General features: G+C 46.8%; 3 protein-coding genes across 4 annotated transcripts; all 3 read left to right on the top strand.

The window, feature by feature from the left end:
* Positions 1-247: 247 nt before the first annotated feature.
* cyld3 (cylindromatosis (turban tumor syndrome) 3) lies at positions 248-5,734 on the top strand. Its single transcript, XM_028405792.1, has 16 exons — positions 248-777; positions 995-1,112; positions 1,198-1,355; positions 1,442-1,963; positions 2,093-2,198; positions 2,278-2,741; positions 2,823-2,988; positions 3,068-3,209; positions 3,325-3,447; positions 3,531-3,622; positions 3,735-3,798; positions 3,962-4,166; positions 4,255-4,363; positions 4,438-4,556; positions 4,636-4,843; positions 4,928-5,734. Exons 1-16 carry the CDS (start codon positions 607-609, stop codon positions 5,110-5,112), a joined length of 2,952 nt encoding a protein of 983 aa, XP_028261593.1. The 5' UTR covers positions 248-606; the 3' UTR covers positions 5,113-5,734.
* A 225-nt stretch (positions 5,735-5,959) lies between these two features.
* emc4 (ER membrane protein complex subunit 4) lies at positions 5,960-7,907 on the top strand. Its single transcript, XM_028405878.1, has 6 exons — positions 5,960-6,105; positions 6,389-6,539; positions 6,656-6,770; positions 7,015-7,168; positions 7,245-7,405; positions 7,704-7,907. The coding sequence occupies exons 2-6, from the start codon at positions 6,430-6,432 to the stop codon at positions 7,737-7,739; spliced, it is 576 nt and encodes a 191-aa protein (XP_028261679.1). The 5' UTR covers positions 5,960-6,105; positions 6,389-6,429; the 3' UTR covers positions 7,740-7,907.
* Positions 7,908-8,872: 965 nt separating this feature from the next.
* lpcat4 (lysophosphatidylcholine acyltransferase 4) lies at positions 8,873-14,799 on the top strand. 2 transcript variants are annotated; one of them, XM_028405832.1, is made up of 13 exons: positions 8,873-8,964; positions 10,528-10,891; positions 11,454-11,566; positions 11,685-11,745; positions 11,935-11,993; positions 12,188-12,222; positions 12,787-12,841; positions 13,250-13,332; positions 13,414-13,539; positions 13,643-13,799; positions 14,029-14,121; positions 14,257-14,392; positions 14,470-14,799. In XM_028405832.1, the coding sequence occupies exons 2-13, from the start codon at positions 10,594-10,596 to the stop codon at positions 14,649-14,651; spliced, it is 1,398 nt and encodes a 465-aa protein (XP_028261633.1). In that variant the 5' UTR covers positions 8,873-8,964; positions 10,528-10,593; the 3' UTR covers positions 14,652-14,799. The 2 variants fall into 2 exon arrangements, with proteins under 2 accessions (XP_028261633.1, XP_028261632.1); XM_028405831.1 differs by having other exon boundaries at positions 8,903-9,196.
* Positions 14,800-17,273: the final 2,474 nt, after the last annotated feature.

Here is a 17,273-nt window from a genome sequence, read left to right as displayed (position 1 = left end):
GGAGCTGAAGTGTGTTCACTATAGGAAAATATTTTTCTATTCTATTTATAAACTAATAATAAAAAGAATGAATCCACTGACGTGTCTGCAGCTTTCTGTGACAATAAAGCACCTTTAAACCACAGAGAACTGTGGAATTTCCCCCCACGTCCTGGTAACCGCCCACCTGCGCTCTGATTGGCTCAGCTTCGTCAATTCTGACTCGCTATTGGCTGCGCCGCCGTCAGTCATCCTGCTTCCTGCTTCACGGTGCGGTTTGTTATTGAAACGGAGCAGCTTTAAATTTGAGGGGAAATGTTGACGGCTGGAGTGGATGAAGTTGGTGAGTTCAACATGGACGCCTTCAGTTTTTGGAAAAGTTGACGAACAAGTGGCGGAAATGGAGCAGTCGCCGTTTTTCTCGCTAGTTTGACTCAGAAGAAAGTTTGAACGTCAGCGTTACCTGACGCTTACGTCAGTCGAGGTGGACGGACACACTTCAGCTCGCTCGTCGTCTCTTTGGTATTAATCGTGTATATTTCTTAAATCCACAGAAAACAAAATGATGGACTTCATTTCGTTGTGAACCAGCTTCTTTAAAAAAAACAAACAAACCGCTGTTTGAAGATGTCAGGAGCTCGTGAACTGAACAGGAAGCGCCGCCCCCCTAAAATGTTCTTGATCTCGACCGAACTGAACGTCCAGGACCAGCTGGAAGGTACCATTCTGCTACAGCGGGGGTTCATCTGCCAGGAGCAAGACCTGGGCAAGAGCAGAGGGGAAAACCCCTGGGTCAAGGTACTTATAAAAGTTAGATTTATTTATTTTATGGATTTAAATATTTTGCAGCTTCATCATTCACATTTTAATAAAATTAAAATGATCCACATTGAATTTACATTAATTATCATCCATGTGCATTTGTTAACTCATTATTAAATGAACCTTCTGTCGCCTCATTTTGCTGAGTTCACATTATTTTCCTTCTGCCTCTGAACCTCCTGTTTTCCTGCAGGTGTTGGACAATAATGTCATGGTAAAAATAGAGAGGAGGTTCCTGCTCGAAATCCCCCCTGAGCTCACCGGTCTGCTGGAGCCTGTGTCGGATCCGGATGTTCGCCTGAAGCTTCTGAGTAATGCTGCTTAATTAGAAGAAGTGGTGTTTGGAGGGGAGGAAGTGTGTAAACATGTCTCTTTGTTTGTGTGTTTTTTTTTAAGCCAATCCTGGGAAGCTGCAGCAGCTGTCTTCTCTGCCTCTCCATGCCCCGCTCTGGGTCCAAATGGGTCAACCGGATGAGCTGGCAGAGGCAGAGCTTAAGTACGTCGGGCCTCTGACAAGAGGGGGCAGTGCGGTGTATTTTGGGGTACAACTCAAGGTAAAAGTCTGGTCCGGTTTTTAAAATGCTTTCAGCGATCACATTCTGGTTTCTCAGTAAAACCTGGTTCTGGTTTGGTTGTCCAGGGCTCATCGGCCGGCAAAGGAGTGAGCAACGGCTCCTTTAAGGGTCACCGGCTCTTCACCTGTCCTGAAGCCTGCGCTCTCTTTGTCTCAGCCAGTCAGATCAGGCTCCGCCACTGGTCTCGCAGCAATGGTTCTGAAGCACACGAAAGAGCTCGCGACCGAGACCAGCACCGCCGCGGCAGCGCCAGTAATAATCACCCCAGCAACGGGAATCCTAGCAACAATGATCGAGGTCAACAGCAGCAGCATCTGCAGCAGCAGCATGGTCATCACGTCAGTTTCCACCAGCGTCGCTCAAGCAGTCCTCCCCCGCCGCACAACATCGGCATCCTCCCTCGAACTGCGGAGTTGCCGCCTATCGCTGCTCATAACCAGGTGCGAGGACCTTTATCACCTCCCCTGTTTCACATCGGTCAGCGCGTGTGTTTTCCCCTGGAGGACGCTGTCGTTGGAGGGGAGGTGCGCTTCTGTGGTCCCCTGCCCAGCCGGTCTGCATCAGGAATGTATGTTGGAGTCCTTCTGGTCAGTACAGCCCAGATCGAGCTTTACATCATTTTGAATTACTTGAATTGGACCTTTTCTCTGAGCTTCTTGTCTTGTTGGAGCTGTTCTGTCTGCAGCTGTGTGTTCTGTGTGTTCTGTGTGATACAGGATGCTCCTGTTGGTAAATGGAACGGGTATTACAAAGACACGAAGCTCTGCCACATTCCCTCTCCCATCTATGGACTCCTGCTGCCGGTCTCCAACGTTTCCTTAGGTATCACAGTCGCCGATGGTTCTGGCATTCGTTGCTTAGCAGTAGTAGTAGTAACATTCTTTTTCTTCTGTGTCCTCAGAACATAAATCCCATCGTCACATCCCTCTTCAGCAAATACCCAAATCCATCCTGAAGCCAGCAGGGCCTCCTGCCCCCAAATCAGCCCCAGCGTCGCCACCGGCCTCTGCTCCCAAGATCGCCCTCATGCCTCCAACCAAACAAGTGCTTAAAGCACCTCCCCTGCCTCCACCTAAACCCACACAAAAACCCGTGCCTCCTCCTCTACCGCCCCCAAAACAACCACACCCCTCGTCACCACCTGCCACCGATCAACCACAGCACCTTAACGGTGTGCACGGCCCCTCCTCGCCTCTGAGGTCTCCCGACTATGGCGAAGGTGCAGAGGAGAACGGAGATGCAGGACTCGGGGGTGACCTGGAGGTGGGGTCGATGGTCGAAGTGAATGACCCGCCGCTTTTTGGGGTCATCCGCTGGATTGGACAGATAAGCGGTGTTTCGGAGCCAGTCGCAGGAATAGAGCTGGTAAGAACAGATTCGGTGTCGGTAACTGGGATTTCTCTAAATGTAGCTAAACTTGTGCGTCTGTTGTCGGTTTTCTGTCAGGACCAGGAGCTGTCTGCTGGAACAGACGGCAGTTATCTCGGTGAACGTCATTTCCGTTGCCCGGCCAACAAGGGGCTGTTCGTTAAACTTCGCAACTGCAGACGAGACTCCAGGTTCCCGGCCCCGGAGATGCCCGTCAACCAAGTGGAGAGGTGCAACTCTATAGGTAGGAGAACGCGACGTCCACCGTCCAACGGTGAAAATATGCTAATGTCGTGAGCTCTGTGTGTCTGTGTGCCTGCCAGCCTTTGCAGAGTGGGGCAGTGAACGTGTGGAGGACCACACTCCTCCAGTGGATGGGGAGGAGGCCCGAGACCTCTATCAGGGCTCAAAGAGAGGCATCCAGGGTCACCTGAACTCCTGCTACCTGGACGCTACGCTATTCAGGTGAAAACTGGGCCTAGCAAATTTTAGGGGGATGGTTACGACCCTGAGTTCCTGCAGTGGAAAATGCCCAATAATGATGGATTCATCCAGTGTCTGACTCCTTCTGTCTCCTCAGTCTGTTCTCCTGCTGCAGTTCAGCTGACTGGGTCTTATTTTGGCCATCTGACCCTGAATCTGACCAAAGCTCCCTTCAGGCTCAGGACCTGCTGCGCTGTGAGATAGTCAACCCACTGCGAAGGTGTGTGTGTGTGTGTGTGTGTGAAGGTTTACCAACTGCTAACTTCAAGTTACATATAAAATAATCAGAAATGTGTTTTTAAGGTTCGGCTACGTGTGTGCCAGTAAGACCATGGCCTTGCGGCGACTGCTGGAAGCCGCCAACAGGGACACCGGCTTCACCAACCAGGAGAAAGGTATGTCAACATTTTTTAACCTTCCATCAGCGTGTGTGTGTGTGTGTGTGTGTGTGTGTGTGTGTGTGTGTCTAATGGAACTGAGGAATGTTGTCTTGCTGCTCTCGTTCAGACCCTGAAGAGTTCCTCAACAAGCTTTTCCAGCTCCTCCGAGTCGAGCCTCTCCTAAAGATCAGGTAACCTCACAGATAACAAGCTTCTTACCTGCATCCAATCATGCGCACAGAGCCACTTCCTGGTTGGCTGTTCTTTGAGTTGATTGGTTGTTGAGCAGCAGTCACACAACAAATGCTTTTTGGCTGCTGTTGCATAGATATGTTTGTCTGTCCTCTTCTTCAGGTCAATGACTCAGCAGCCTCAGGAGTGTCACCTTTATCAGCTCTTTCCGCCTACCCTCCCGCCCTCTCCCTCCTCGCCCTTACCCCTCTCCCCGCTTGTTTCCCCCATCCCCATCTCCTCGCCGTCGTCAGGTCGGATGCGGGTTGCCAGCGTCCAGGCCCTCCTGGAGTCCTCCTTCCTCCACTCCGGCCTCAAGTTTGTCGAGGTAGCCTTATCAAGTATGACATTTTCTATCATAACAAAGGTGCCGCTAAAATAAATTCTGACGTTCAGAACATTGGTCTCTCCACCAGGCCCCCTCCTGCCTCCTACTGCTCATGCCCAGGTTTGGGAAAGACTTCAAAATGTTTGATGCCATCTTGCCCACCCTCAGCCTGGACATCACCGACCTGCTAGACGACAGTAAGGACAATTCGGAGTAGCTATTTGTTTTGTCAAGTTCACAGAACTCAAGTGTTTCCTTGCTCTCTTTGTAGCTTTGAGACAGTGCAGTATCTGTCAGGCTGTAGCTGGGTGGGAGTGTCTGCAGTGTTATGAAGACCCAGACATCACTCCTGGACATCTTAAGCAGTACTGCCAGACCTGCAATACACAGGTAAATTTGATGCCATGTTTTTTTAGAAATTCTGCTCCTAGGTGGCTTAAATTAGGCTTTGGCTTCTATTGATCTGCAGGTCCACAGTCACAGGAAGAGGGCGTCCCATAGCCCGGTGAAGATAGGTGTTCCCGGAGGATCGTGGGAGGGCCCACTGCACTGCACCCGCCAGCGAATGTCCCTGTTTGCGGTGACATGCATTGAGACCAGTCACTACGTGAGCTTCGTCAGGCACGGGCCCCTCCCCATCGACTGGCTGTTTTTTGACAGTATGGCAGACCGAGAAGGTATAAAAAAAAAAAAACATCTTCACTTAAAAGTTCTGGTTCAAAAACCAGTGCTCCAGTTTCTCTGTGCTCGCTTTCACCCAGGTGGAGAGAACGGCTTCAACATCCCGCAGGTGAGGGCGTGTCCGGAGGTGGGCCGCTTCCTCACCCTGACGGAGGAGGAGCTGAGCAGAGTCGATGTTGCCTCGTTGCGGGAGCCTGCCCGCCGCCTGCTGTGCGACTCCTACATGTGTCTGTACCACAGCCCCGAGCTCAGCCTGTACAAGTGACTGACAACTGTTAAAGGCTCCTTTTCACCTGGAGCTGCGTTTATTTCCCTTCCACACCGTTACAGAATGTATTCAGCTTCTGGGGCTTCAGTCGATGTCTCTCAGAGCTAAGCTAATATCACTTTAGTGCAGTTTTCTTGTGTTACGTACAAACCCTCTGAGCTAAAGAGGTTTACAGGTTTGTGGTGTGACTTGCAGAATAGTGTAAGTGGTGGTCGTCCTAAAACAAAAAAAAATCAGCAGCAGCAGATAAAAGTGTTGTAGCTCTTAAACTGTACTGTTGAGACAATGACATTTGAGCCTGTCCAATACACGGAGCTTAGGTAGCCGTAAATGTTTTGATTTCTTCATGTATATTTTGACCAGTGATGAATGAATTACCCTTAGAGGCTTACTTACCACGTGCCTTATGAACTTATGAACTTTGCTGCCTTAATGATGCTCACAGAGAACCACTGTGCCTGTAATACATGTACTCAATTTGCACTGCATTATTAACATGTCAGTACGTATGTATAATAATGTTCACCTCGAACTTAAAGTAAGGTTTGCACAACTTTTGCTTACAGGTTGTTAAATATAACAAAAACAACAGGAGACAATAAAAGCTTCCACTCTTCAATTTATTATTATTTTTTTAATTAAAATGTTATTTATGTTATTCAACTGAGAATACATTGTATTATTTGTTTTAAATTCACGTCACACACCCTTCATTTAATTGTCAAGTTAAATTCAATTAATATATAACATTTATTTGTATGTATACATAATTTTTACTTTTATTTTGGAGAGTTGGAAGTGTGTGACGCAATATCCGCCTGGCGCAGCGTAACTGCGTCATCACTGCTGGCCCAGGAACCATCGAGTGACCAGAGAGAGGGGGTCGACGGGCTGCTGTTTCTGTGCTACTTAAGAGCTCATTTTCGCTCGTTCCATAAGAAAATAACGACGATTTAACCCCACAGCAGCTGGTGTGGATGTTTCTTTAGGGTAAGACGATTTTAAATAGCGTGTGTTGTTATTTATTTACACCTAACGCAATGTCTGAGGTTGCGACGTCGAGTAAAGGAACAGTGCGTATCGTTAAACCTGGGGGGGAAGACACATAACAGACCTCTGTGAGATGAACATATTGATAGTTGAATGGCTGAATAGAATAGAATAAAAAAGAAGAAAGGGTGAAGAACAGTTTGATTGCCTAGCAACGACAATCAAACTAATAATATCTTTACAGTAAGTGACACTGTAAGTTGACCTGTTTTTATCTCTACAGGTGCTCTCTGTCTCTGAGGTCCATCAGTGCAGCTGGTTGCCATGGCGTCTCCAGGAGGACAAGGTGGAGGAGGGGCTCTGTCAACGAGAGGAGGTGGTGGTGGTGCCAGGAGGATGAAGTGGGCTCTGGAGTTGAGCTTGGGCAACATCAGGTGAACTGAGCGCAGAGCAAACGCTGACACTGACAGCGTAACTCTGAGAGCGTGTGATGGCGTGGACTGCTTCCTCTCAAGTCAAACACCCTGAACGAGTTTTTGTTGTGCTGCAGGAGTCGTGGTGACCGGCAGGGAGGTCAGGGAGATGTTGTTTATCCCATCGGCTACTCTGAGAAACCTGTTCCAGACACCAGCATCCAGGAGACAGACAAGAACCTGGTGGAGAAGGTGAGAACGGTCGTTTTGGATAGACAGATACTTCATTGATCCCTGAGGGTGAATTCAGTCTCATCATACAAGCACATAGATGTCATGTTTGTTGGTCTGTGAAGTGAGAATGTCCTTGTTACACATGCTCAGATGTAGCTCACCATCAGGAAAGAAGTCATGATCTTCTGATTTAAACCCACGTGTACTCGCTGATTTCCGTGCAAATGTCCAAATCTTCTGCCGTCTCTCCGCTGTCGCACAGAGATGCTGGGACGTGGCGCTGGGCCCGCTCAAGCAGATCCCCATGAACCTCTTCATCATGTACATGTCCGGAAATACAATTTCCATCTTCCCCATCATGATGGTCTGCATGATGGCCTGGAGGCCCATCCAGGCTCTCATGTCCATGTCAGCCAGTGAGTATCCATACTAAGATGCACGGTCAGATCATGTGACGCTCCTCTCACTCGTCCTCCTCTTCCTGTGTCTCAGCCTTCAAGCTGTTAGAGAGCTCCAGTCAGCAGTGGCTGCAGGGACTCGTCTACCTGGTCGGGAACCTGCTGGGCTCGGCGTTGGCCATCTACAAGTGTCAGTCGATGGGGCTGCTCCCGACACACTCGTCTGATTGGCTGGCTTTCATAGAACCGCCCCAGGTAAAGATATAACACTGAAGCAGCTGTTAACATCTGTGTGTGAGCCTCCGTGTTCTCTATCCTTACCTGCTGCACCGCTCTTTTACCCCAGCAGAGGGCAAAGCTCCCTCATTTTAAGTGGTCAGTCACATTTTAATCACTGTCTGCTCATTTGTCAGTGCATATGCACAGTTTAAATCCGCTCTGTATGGTTCAGATATTGATTTTATTTTTTTTAAAGAGCCTTGTTTTGAGTTTGGTTCTTTTTACACACATCGTGCTGCGATTTGTAACACACACTTGTTTGTCTTCCTTACAGAGGATGGAGATCATGGGTGGAGGGATGGTGTTGTGAGCGTGCTCAGCAGCAGCAGCAGCACAAAGCCAGAATAACAGCAGATCATCATATATTAACTCCTAAATCTGTAGATTATTTATGAGATTTTTTTCATCCCCTAGCTAGTTTTTTTTCTGCATGCTAACAGCAACCTGTGCTAACTTATAGCTCTGTTAAATTTATACAGATTTTGCCTATGAAAATGTTCTATGAAATGTCTTCAGCTGTGTCAATAAATGTGTTGGAAAAAAAACAAGGTTTTATTCTTCTTTTGTAATATGTAATCGGATTACAATTACAATATTTATTTAATAAGTAAGGTCTGAGCTAACGGGAGATAAAAGCTCTTTAAAGAATTCAAATCAAACTTTGATGAATGTTGTGATTCTAGACTAAAGTTGAGCCTTTCTGACTGCTGCTATTGTTCTCCGAGGGCGTTGCTGCTGATACCGATGCTAAGTGCTAACCTCCCCCAGAAACAAGCACACACCCACAAACAAACACACGAAGTGAGGCGGAAGACTTTGAAATTCAGGTTTTTACTTTTATTTTTTTCTATTAAGTTCGTACACAGTCACAATTTTATAATTAAATGGTGTTTTTTCAGTATTCTTCTTTTTTATTTTGTGGCACCTTTTAAATCCTTATTGTAAACAAGCAGATACATACGATAAGATAAGATAAAACTTTATTAATCTTGAAGAAAAGTCTTTAATACATACAAACATTTAATAATATGAGGAATAACTGATTTAAATCATATGGTAAAATCACTGTAATGAATATTATTTTAGTCAATAATAATAATTAAACAATCCCTGTAAATACATTGTATGTTTGTTGCCTAGCAACGGCAATCATTATAAAAATCATTATAAAACTACATTATACATAAATTAACATTATACATTATAAAATAAATTATAAAATATTTAAGGGGAAAGGTGAGTTTGAATATCTGAACTAATATTTATTATTATTATGCCATGAAAGGAGCGTCCATACCACACAGGTGTGATTTCTTTTCCCCCACCCAACAACCAGAACAGAAAGTTTCAGGGGCCGGTCTGACTGGTCTGAGCCGGCCCAAGTGTCGCGGTGGGTGGGGCCGGGCTGTCAAGTCAGTGGGTGAAGGGGGCGGGACAGGTGGAGCCTACAAGACGGAGCGCGGGGCAGGAGGAGCAGGAGGAGGATGAGGATGGGCGCTGCGTGCGTCTCCATGTGGAGGAGAGGAACCTGAAAAGTTTGTTTTTATTTCTTTCCTCATTCCTCTGATTGTGTTACTGAACTTTGTGACGTTTTTAGATCCGACCAGCGCCGCTGTTTACACCTGGTTTGTTTGTTTATTACAAAAAAATAGTTTTATAGTAAAGTTTTTTTAGCGTCTCGTCGTCATGGAGAGGTCCGACTGCCACGCAGGGTTTCCACATCCTTTCATTCACGAGCTGAAGCTGAGCAGAGCGCAGAGGATCAGGGTAACGTAAATATATTGATGGATTGATTGATTGATTGATTAAAATGCCTGAAATGGTGTCAGAGAGAGGGAGAAGTGAAAGTCTTCAGGCATGAAGCCGCTGAATGGAGCCACCTGAAACCAATCAGGCGCAGATTTGGCTGGAAAACATTTCCTAATGTCTCCTTCAAGATGTGCCAGCATTTGAGTGAAGGAGTGAATCAGATCAAGTTTCAGTGTTTCCACCTCTTCTGACCTATTTTTGACTTTTTTTTTCATGTAGTTTTAAAGAACAAAGAGTCGCTCACATCTCATCCTGAGCGATGTTTAAGCAAAACAGCTCATAAAAGTTTAAGGCACCCATAACTGATCATAAACTGGAGTTACATAAGGGACTCAAATTCCAGCTCTGCACTCTTAACTAGAATCATTTTCTGCCTTGTGTACGGCAGTCAAAGCGTGCCAAAAATCATGTCAATCTGTTTAAATGGGATCAATTACACACTTTGGTTAGTGTAAAAAAAAAACATGTTGTTTCTGGTGAAGCTGTAAGAAAACACATCAGGCTACACACCCACAAGTAATGTAAACAATGTCCTGCATGCTAGATCTGTCTGAAAACATCTGCAGCTTTCATTTTGCCTTCACTATAACAGACCCCGTTCACACTGGGGAAGTCAATCCGGCTTGAGCGGGATTCGAGCCGCATCTGGATATATCCGGATAGATCTCAATCCACCTCTCGGAGGTGGATCTAGCCGGATTGGCTCAAATGTGGCTCAGGTCTGAACGCAAATCCCGCTAGCGATGTGATACTTCCGGTTCACGGGGACAGTGTTCGGGTCACGTACAAAAGCCAACACCAGTTTATTTTCCACAGGGCTGCAAGGAGTAAACTGGAATAAACTGCTTTTTGTACCAAAAAAACGAAAGAACGAGCGACACAGGGCAAAAAAAAAAGCACCACGCATGCGCACACGGTCCTACCACATCCTGAATGGATTCTGTATATTAATGAGGCGCCCCCTAGCAGTTTGGAGGACAACAAACAAGCCGGGATAAACCGGCTTGAGCATGGACACGCATGTGTCATAGCCAGATTTGAAAATAGGTCTGAACATATCCAGCTTGAAGGCGATCTGGATTCAATCCTACTCCAGCTGGACTGACTTTCTTTAGTGTGAACGGGGCCTAAGTAATAAGAGGTAGAATGTGTTGACATGGCGGCCATGTTGGATGTGTATATGGCTGATGCCAGATGTCATTGACTGATGATTTTTTACATTTAACATTATCCATCATTTGACCGTACATATTTTTACATACTTGATTTTGCTGTGTGTTTGTAAACAGGGAATCATTCTGGGCACCATCCTCTTCCCCATCCGCATCACCCTGGCGGCCATTTGCTTTCTCCTCATGTGGCCCGTTGCCCGTCTTCGCCTGGCGGGCCTGTCGGCGGAGGAGCGCTCTCGACCCGTCACGGGCTGGCGGCGCTGGTTCTTGCACCCCATCGTCTTGCAGCTGAGCCGAGCCGTGTTCTTCTCGCTGGGTTTCTTTTGGGTGAAGGTCAAAGGTCGCAGGGCGGATCTGAAGGAGGCGCCCGTCTTGGTGGTGGCGCCACACAGCAGCTTCCTGGACATGTTGGTTCTGTGTCCAACCCAGCTGGCGACGGTGGTGTCCCGGTCGGAGAACACAAGCCTGCCGGTCATAGGAGGTAAACAACAACACACACACACAGGCCTCTAAACGGGCTGCCTGTATAGACTAAATAACGACTGATGGACTGGGCTTTGAGATGCCAGCCGTTGCCATCTTGGCAGCAGCCAATGCTTCACCTCTTTGCCCATTTCTTTGTATTATCTGGAGGTGCCTGACACCACATAGGCTGAAATGTACGTTTTTATAGAGGCACAGAGGCCCCGCTGTGGGCTTGTCAACCTGTTGTGGAACTCACAGGTGTAGATGACACCGATTGCTTCATGTGTGTCTGTTAAGTGTTATCCAGGCAGACGACAGGAAGAGGCTGTCTGGCAGTGTAAACATACAACATCTGGAGAGTCTGGATGATGTCATATTTTTCTGTGCTCTGGAGTATCGGTGTTAAAGAGAAGTCTGCAGGGAGGTCTAAAGATAAACGAGCGGCTCGTTCCATTGGCTTCTGATCAGCTCTGCCACTTCCTGTTTTAGTTTCCCGGCTGTCTTGCTCTGGACCCGTCCTCCTTTCTCTCTATGCAGGTTCTGGTTTTGTTCTCATGTGACTCTTCTTGTCGCTTCAGCTCTGCTAGAGTTCAACCAGTCTGTGATCGTGAGCAGGAAGGATCCGGAGTCGAGGAGAATGGCGGTCACTCAGCTCAATGAGAGGCTGACCTCCAAGGGTTACTGGCCCCAGGTGAGGCGACACAAAGCACAGCGACCCCTGTAGATGGCAAGAGAACTACAGTTCACTGCCTGTTGTTCGGTTACAGCGTCTTACCCCGCACCTTTTACGTTTCCTTATTTTTATCTAGATGCTAATGTTTCCTGAGGGAACCACGACCAACGGTCACGCCCTCATTAAATTCAAGCCCGGTGAGTACAGGCCTTCACAGTAAGACAGAGATGAAAAGGTGCTCATAAACCAGCACCAAGATCAGGTTCGTCGTCTTCTGTCTGAGATGATGAACTACAGTGTTACTCGGTTGTTGAACATGACACAAGGAATGAGTGGCATGTGGAGGGCGGGACGATTAACCCATCTGACTCTTCACGCCTCATCAGGTGCCTTCCTGGCCGGAGTCCCCGTCCAGCCTGTTCTGCTGCGTTACCCCAACAAGCTGGTGAGTGAGCTCATCGTGGAGTAATTACAGAGTGCGATTTGTTGCATAACTCTGCACACACCTCCCCGTCTGCCCCTCGTTTTATTGTTTATGTCTGTGAACATGCTGCAGTGTTTGTCCAGCCAGTGTTTGCACACACAGGGTGTGAATGGAGTTACACCTGCTATATAAAAATTCTGATGGTTTCTCCTCAGGATACTGTGCGTTGGACATACAAAGGAACAACATGGTGAGTGAGTTCCTTGAATGTTGAATGTGTTTATCTTGTATGAAATAATAGTAAGTGAAGCAGTTTCAGAGCTTCCAGGAATTTTTCATCTTTCTATTTTGGGCCCACAATTGAAGCTGTAGTACCAAAAAGTGCAGTTCCTAAAATGACCACTTGAGGGTTAAAAGTGAGTCTCTCCTCGCAGACCTCCTACTGCACAAATAAACGTGTTTACATCCTGATATAAAACACAGTTTCATGTCTCGCCCATTTTACCCATATTTGGATTAGCAGGGAGTTAGGTGGACTCGTCGTAAAGGTGAGCGATCTGCAGTGTCACTCAAAGTGGCCACACCCTAATTTTTCTTGCTTTGAGCAAACACGTGAGTCCAGTAAAGTTGTTTTTTTGTGTTAAAAAAAAAATTCTACTATTGGACATTTTAACATGCAGGTCCATGACTCACTTTTGAAGCCAACCTCGAGTGGACACTTGAGGAACTGCAGTTCTTGGCGCTTCGTGATATTTATCACCAAAATTGATTTTGACACAATAGAATGTAACAATGTGTGTGTTTGTCCCATTAGGATCGAAGCTTTGTGGCACACCTGCTCACAGTTCTACACCAACATGACGGTGGAGGTACGAGTTCAAAATGAAACTTAGTGTTCACCTTAGTGTGTGTGTGTGTGTGTGCCAGTGTCCTGACATCACTAATGGGTGCAGCATATTGATCATTACTGCAGGGTGTGTGCAGCCGAGTGTTGTGTAATCATGGTTTGTGTTTTTAAGTCATCTGTCCTGTTCTTTAAAATGAATCAAGGGATGTTCTCCAGATTTAGCTCTTGAACTGATTTTGTAATTAAAGGTCAAAGGTCACAAATGCACTTTTACTCTTAATTTAATGTGTTGACATGATATATGAGGGATTTGTTCAAACATTCAATCTGACTAATAGCAATTTAGTGGTGAAGCATCCTATAGGTCAGTATATTTGTTGTTGCCATGGCAACAAAAAACAATGGCTTCCTTTTTTTTATTGTTCTGCAGTTTTTGCCGGTTTACACCCCCTCCCAGGAGGAGAAGGACAACCCCAACCTGTATGCCGACAACGTTCAGAAGCTTATGGCCGAGTGAGTAAAACATCATGCAGCTGTTTGATGGCCGCCGCAGTGAAGGGACTCATTTCTACGTATGTGCGGTTTCTGCTTTAGGGCCCTGGGAATTCCAGCCACGGACTACGTGATGGAGGGCGGGGTTCCTGTCAGTAAGCTGGGCGGCCTCTCTCTCCCTCTGGAGTCTCCGGCCAGAGAAACGCTGTCACTGCTTCACCGAAACGGGTGAGGATACAAATCCTGATCCAGGTTTCCTGCTGGTTTTTGTGTTTTTTTTCCGTCCCCCCTCCCCCTCACCGTCTTCTCTCTCTCTCTCTCTCCTCTTCAGTCTGGAAACTTGTGATTTAGAAGCGGCGCTGGACAGAATGATTGACAGGTGTCAGTCAGGAGCTCAGGGGTTAAAGACCAGTGCAGAGGAGCTGGCCTCTGTTCTGGCTCTGACGGATAAACGGACAGCTTTGCAAATCTGTGGCCTCTACTCCAAGGTACAGTGTTTGTGGAGTAATATTTCTTGTGTTTGCTCTGCCGGGCGCAGCGCTGCCGTTCCTCTGCTGTCTTATGGGTGCATGCTGTGCAAATACACAGTATGGGTTAATATTTTAACACTTTCACAGGCAGCAGTCCTGCTAGTGTGGCTCAATAACGAATCATAGACAGTATAAAATTCAGTATATTGTTATTGTTTTCATCAATAATTGAGCTTGATGTTTTCAGGATGAGACTGTGGACCTCAGACAGATCTACCTGAGCGTCTCGGCGCTCTCTGGATTTGTGGACTTTAAGTCGCTGCTTCACTCTGCATTTAGTGTAAGTCGAGCGAGGCTTTCTGTCGCCTGTTTTTATTAAATATTCCTCCACCATGTTGTGTCCTTATATGGGCATGTGGCAGGAAGTGGGTGGTTCTATATAACATATATATTTTGACTTTTTGCTGCGTTCCAGCTGTTTGACAGGGAGGCCAGAGGCAGCCTGAGTGCAGAGGAGCTGTCAGACCTCATGGGGGCGCTGCTGGGTGTTCCTCAGGCCAACACTGCTCAGCTGTACACTGAGGCCTGCAGACAGGGCCGGCTCACTGAAGGTCAGATGTTTCTTCTAATAACACATTGTAATGTGAAAAATCTTCGAGCGTCTTGTGACCACACGGCGTCTCCACAGGCGACCTGCTGCGAGTGCTGACGACTCACCCGACCTATCGGAGGGCGCTGAACGAATTCCTGCAGCCTGGGGACGAGGAGGCGGGCTCTCGGGCGGCGCTGGCCAATAGGAAGGCGGTGAACAACAATGAAAACATGAACAACGGAAACGGCTTGAGCTACTACAGCAAGAAGTTTGAATGAACTTCAGAAGGACTGTATTTTAAGTGCGACTGGTGTGTGTGTGTGTGTGTTGAACTCTTTGTGTTAGTGGTGCTGTTATTTGTCTTATTTATGAAGTTTGCTTTTGTGTTCTGTTTTACAAGAAGATGGTCTGTCAAAAAAAAACTCTGCATCCAAAACTTTTATGTTAAAAAGTATTTTTTACATTTTTCTGTTTGTATTTAATAAATAAAAGAACTTTTTACATAACTGGCTGATCAGTTTTACTTGAGCTTGCTGTTCCTCTGGGAGGCTGTTGCCTTGTTTCTCCTCTTCTTTGGTTGCGAACATTCCTTCTGTGTTTGATTCTCCGCTCTTATTATTACAAACTCCGGCTCTCCTCCTGTTTGTCTGTGTCTGATGTTGAGTCCGTTGTCTTTTTCCGAGGTCGTCTCCTCGTCTTTCTTGGTCGTCGTTTCGTAGCACATCATCAGATTTCTCTTACATCTCCGCTTCCTTGCGCCCCGCTCTCCTGTCCTGTCATTAGCTCTGGATCTGGAACCCCTGGTGGCGTCATAGACAGGAGGATCGAGCGTGTGACTCGTGGTGTTAGTTTGTGGCGGCTTTTCCAGCAGGTGTGAAGGCAGGGAGGAGGCGCGGCCCGTCGGGCCTGTGTTTGATGGCGTTTCCTTGGAGGTATCTCTCCTCCCCGTTACCTCTTGCTCTTGTTCTTTGCTGGATAAAAAGTTGAATATGTTCTGGTCTGTGGAGAAGATGGAATTCAGGAACTCCGAATTTATTGTCGACTCCACCTGAGGACAGAAAAAAGGTCATGAAGTGAGTCTTGATAAAACAAAACGCTCCCTCATCCATTCTGCATTGATTGAAACCCTTTCTCGGACATGCCAAAACCTTATCGTCAAGTCTGATTTAAAGTTTTTTGTTGACATACCGTATCGACAAAGGAGTCGTCGCTGCACAGCTTGTTCAGATACTCCGAGAATGAATCATTTCCCAGGTCCAGGTCCTCCCTCTCAGTGCCTTCGGTTGCAGTAGGTTCTCGAAGGAGAGTCTGAAATGGCAGAAATGGTGGCTTCATTCATGACAGGCTGACTTTATAATTAGGTGTTTCTATTTGCATATGGATGATTGATAAGTCTGTGGCCTTAGGTAGACGATAGGTATTTAGCACCAGCTTCTATAAAGAAGGGATCTAAAAGCTCCACGGTGAGTGGACTGAGTGTGTCCCTCAGGCCAAGACTGCATCAATCACCTATAGATAATAGCAACGTTTCTATATTTTGCATGATGCTGTAGAGGTAGGACCTTGGGACAGGGGGAGTCGGTGATCGTCTTGAAGACATCGTTGTCCAGCAGTCCTTCATCCAAAGAGGGCAGAGGTCCTGAAGAGGCTTTGAATGGTGTTTTTTTATTGCCTGTGTGCAGAGACAGAGAGCTCAACATAGGCCATGTTCATTTCGTTCATACAGCTCTATATGCTAACCAGCTAAATGCTAATTATAGAAAATACATCAATTAAATATGCATTGTTGATCTAGTTTAGAATGTTAGCATGCTAGCATTTAGTAAAAAAGTGCTAATTAGTGCAGCTTTAAGGTGATGAGGTAGGTGGCAAAGACTCTATAAAGGTGGACAACATAACATCTGGATTGCCCCCTGGTGGCTGGCTGCAGAATAGGTCTTTAGGTTTTCACAGAGATTGTTTATGGCTTTGCCATTTTTGGCTAAAACAGGAAGTAACAGCTGAGTGTATGGGACCCCAGGTCCAGAGCTGACCTTTTTCCTGCAGACTCTGATTCCAAGATGGCCTCCGTCCTTCAGGCTTGTCCAGCTCCTGACGGTTCTCTGACGCCGTGCGGTCTCGTTGAGGTGTTCTTCTGTGGACCCTGTTGTCAAACAAAACAGGATTTAGCTGTGAAACCTCCAGACAATGAATCTGTCATCTGCTGCGTTTTTCCTTACAGGTCTGGGTGACATGCACGCTGACAGGCCCCAGGCAGGTGGAGCCACGGGGGAGGAGGCCAATACCAGAACGGGCTGCTGCCCATCATACAGCGGCTGGGAGGAAACCTGGCATCAGGTGGCGGGGAGGGAAAGCCCATGTTCAGCCAGCGGGAGTGTGGAGGAGAACAGGGACTGTGTCTCAGCTCTGGTACCAGCACTGCCATGCCGGGCGTCAGTGGACTGGAACAAACAGCCGGTAGGAAACTGACGCTGAAGGGACTCTGCTGAGTTAGCATGAGGGGACGGAGGTGTGTCTCATAGGGCTCCATGCTCCGGTGGAAGGAGGAGTGAGGAAAAGGCAGGGTGCAGTCTGCCATGGTGACATCAGGTGGCCACACTACCTGTCCTCCGCTCATAGCTGTGAAAGGAAAGTCAGAGTTTATATGTGATGCAGCTATTTTAAACATCATTGCAAACAATATGAAGTTGATGCATCTCTCACGGACTTACTTGTGTTGTTGGAGCTCATGTTACACAGCTAATGTTGTTAGTTTTCACAGCACAAATCAAAAATAAACAACTCTAGACTCTAAAAAAATAAACAACTCTAGTTCCTATGTGACTGAACGTTTAAACAATCCAAACTTCATGAAAAACTCCAATTATTCTACTGTTTCTAAACAATTCTAGCTCAGAAAT

This window comes from Parambassis ranga, chromosome 5, assembly GCF_900634625.1.
Source record: "Parambassis ranga chromosome 5, fParRan2.1, whole genome shotgun sequence".
NCBI classification, from domain to species: Eukaryota; Metazoa; Chordata; class Actinopteri; family Ambassidae; genus Parambassis; species Parambassis ranga.
The sequence above is the reverse complement of the archived record's forward strand: the minus strand, read 5'-3'. Positions and strand labels throughout refer to the sequence as shown.

Excerpts from the sequence above, each read along its gene's own strand:
- lpcat4 (XM_028405831.1), top strand. The coding sequence starts at position 9,116 with ATGGAGAGGTCCGACTGCCACGCAGGGTTTCCACATCCTTTCATTCAC. Across the intron at positions 11,567-11,684 it reads CCAAGGGTTACTGGCCCCAG|ATGCTAATGTTTCCTGAGGG; the intron begins GTGAGGCGACAC and ends ATTTTTATCTAG. Across the intron at positions 14,122-14,256 it reads TGCTTCACTCTGCATTTAGT|CTGTTTGACAGGGAGGCCAG; the intron begins GTAAGTCGAGCG and ends GCTGCGTTCCAG.
- emc4 (XM_028405878.1), top strand. The coding sequence starts at position 6,430 with ATGGCGTCTCCAGGAGGACAAGGTGGAGGAGGGGCTCTGTCAACGAGA. Across the intron at positions 6,771-7,014 it reads ACAAGAACCTGGTGGAGAAG|AGATGCTGGGACGTGGCGCT; the intron begins GTGAGAACGGTC and ends GCTGTCGCACAG. Across the intron at positions 7,169-7,244 it reads TCTCATGTCCATGTCAGCCA|CCTTCAAGCTGTTAGAGAGC; the intron begins GTGAGTATCCAT and ends CCTGTGTCTCAG.
- cyld3 (XM_028405792.1), top strand. The coding sequence starts at position 607 with ATGTCAGGAGCTCGTGAACTGAACAGGAAGCGCCGCCCCCCTAAAATG. Across the intron at positions 2,989-3,067 it reads GGAGAGGTGCAACTCTATAG|CCTTTGCAGAGTGGGGCAGT; the intron begins GTAGGAGAACGC and ends TGTGCCTGCCAG. Across the intron at positions 4,167-4,254 it reads CCGGCCTCAAGTTTGTCGAG|GCCCCCTCCTGCCTCCTACT; the intron begins GTAGCCTTATCA and ends TCTCTCCACCAG.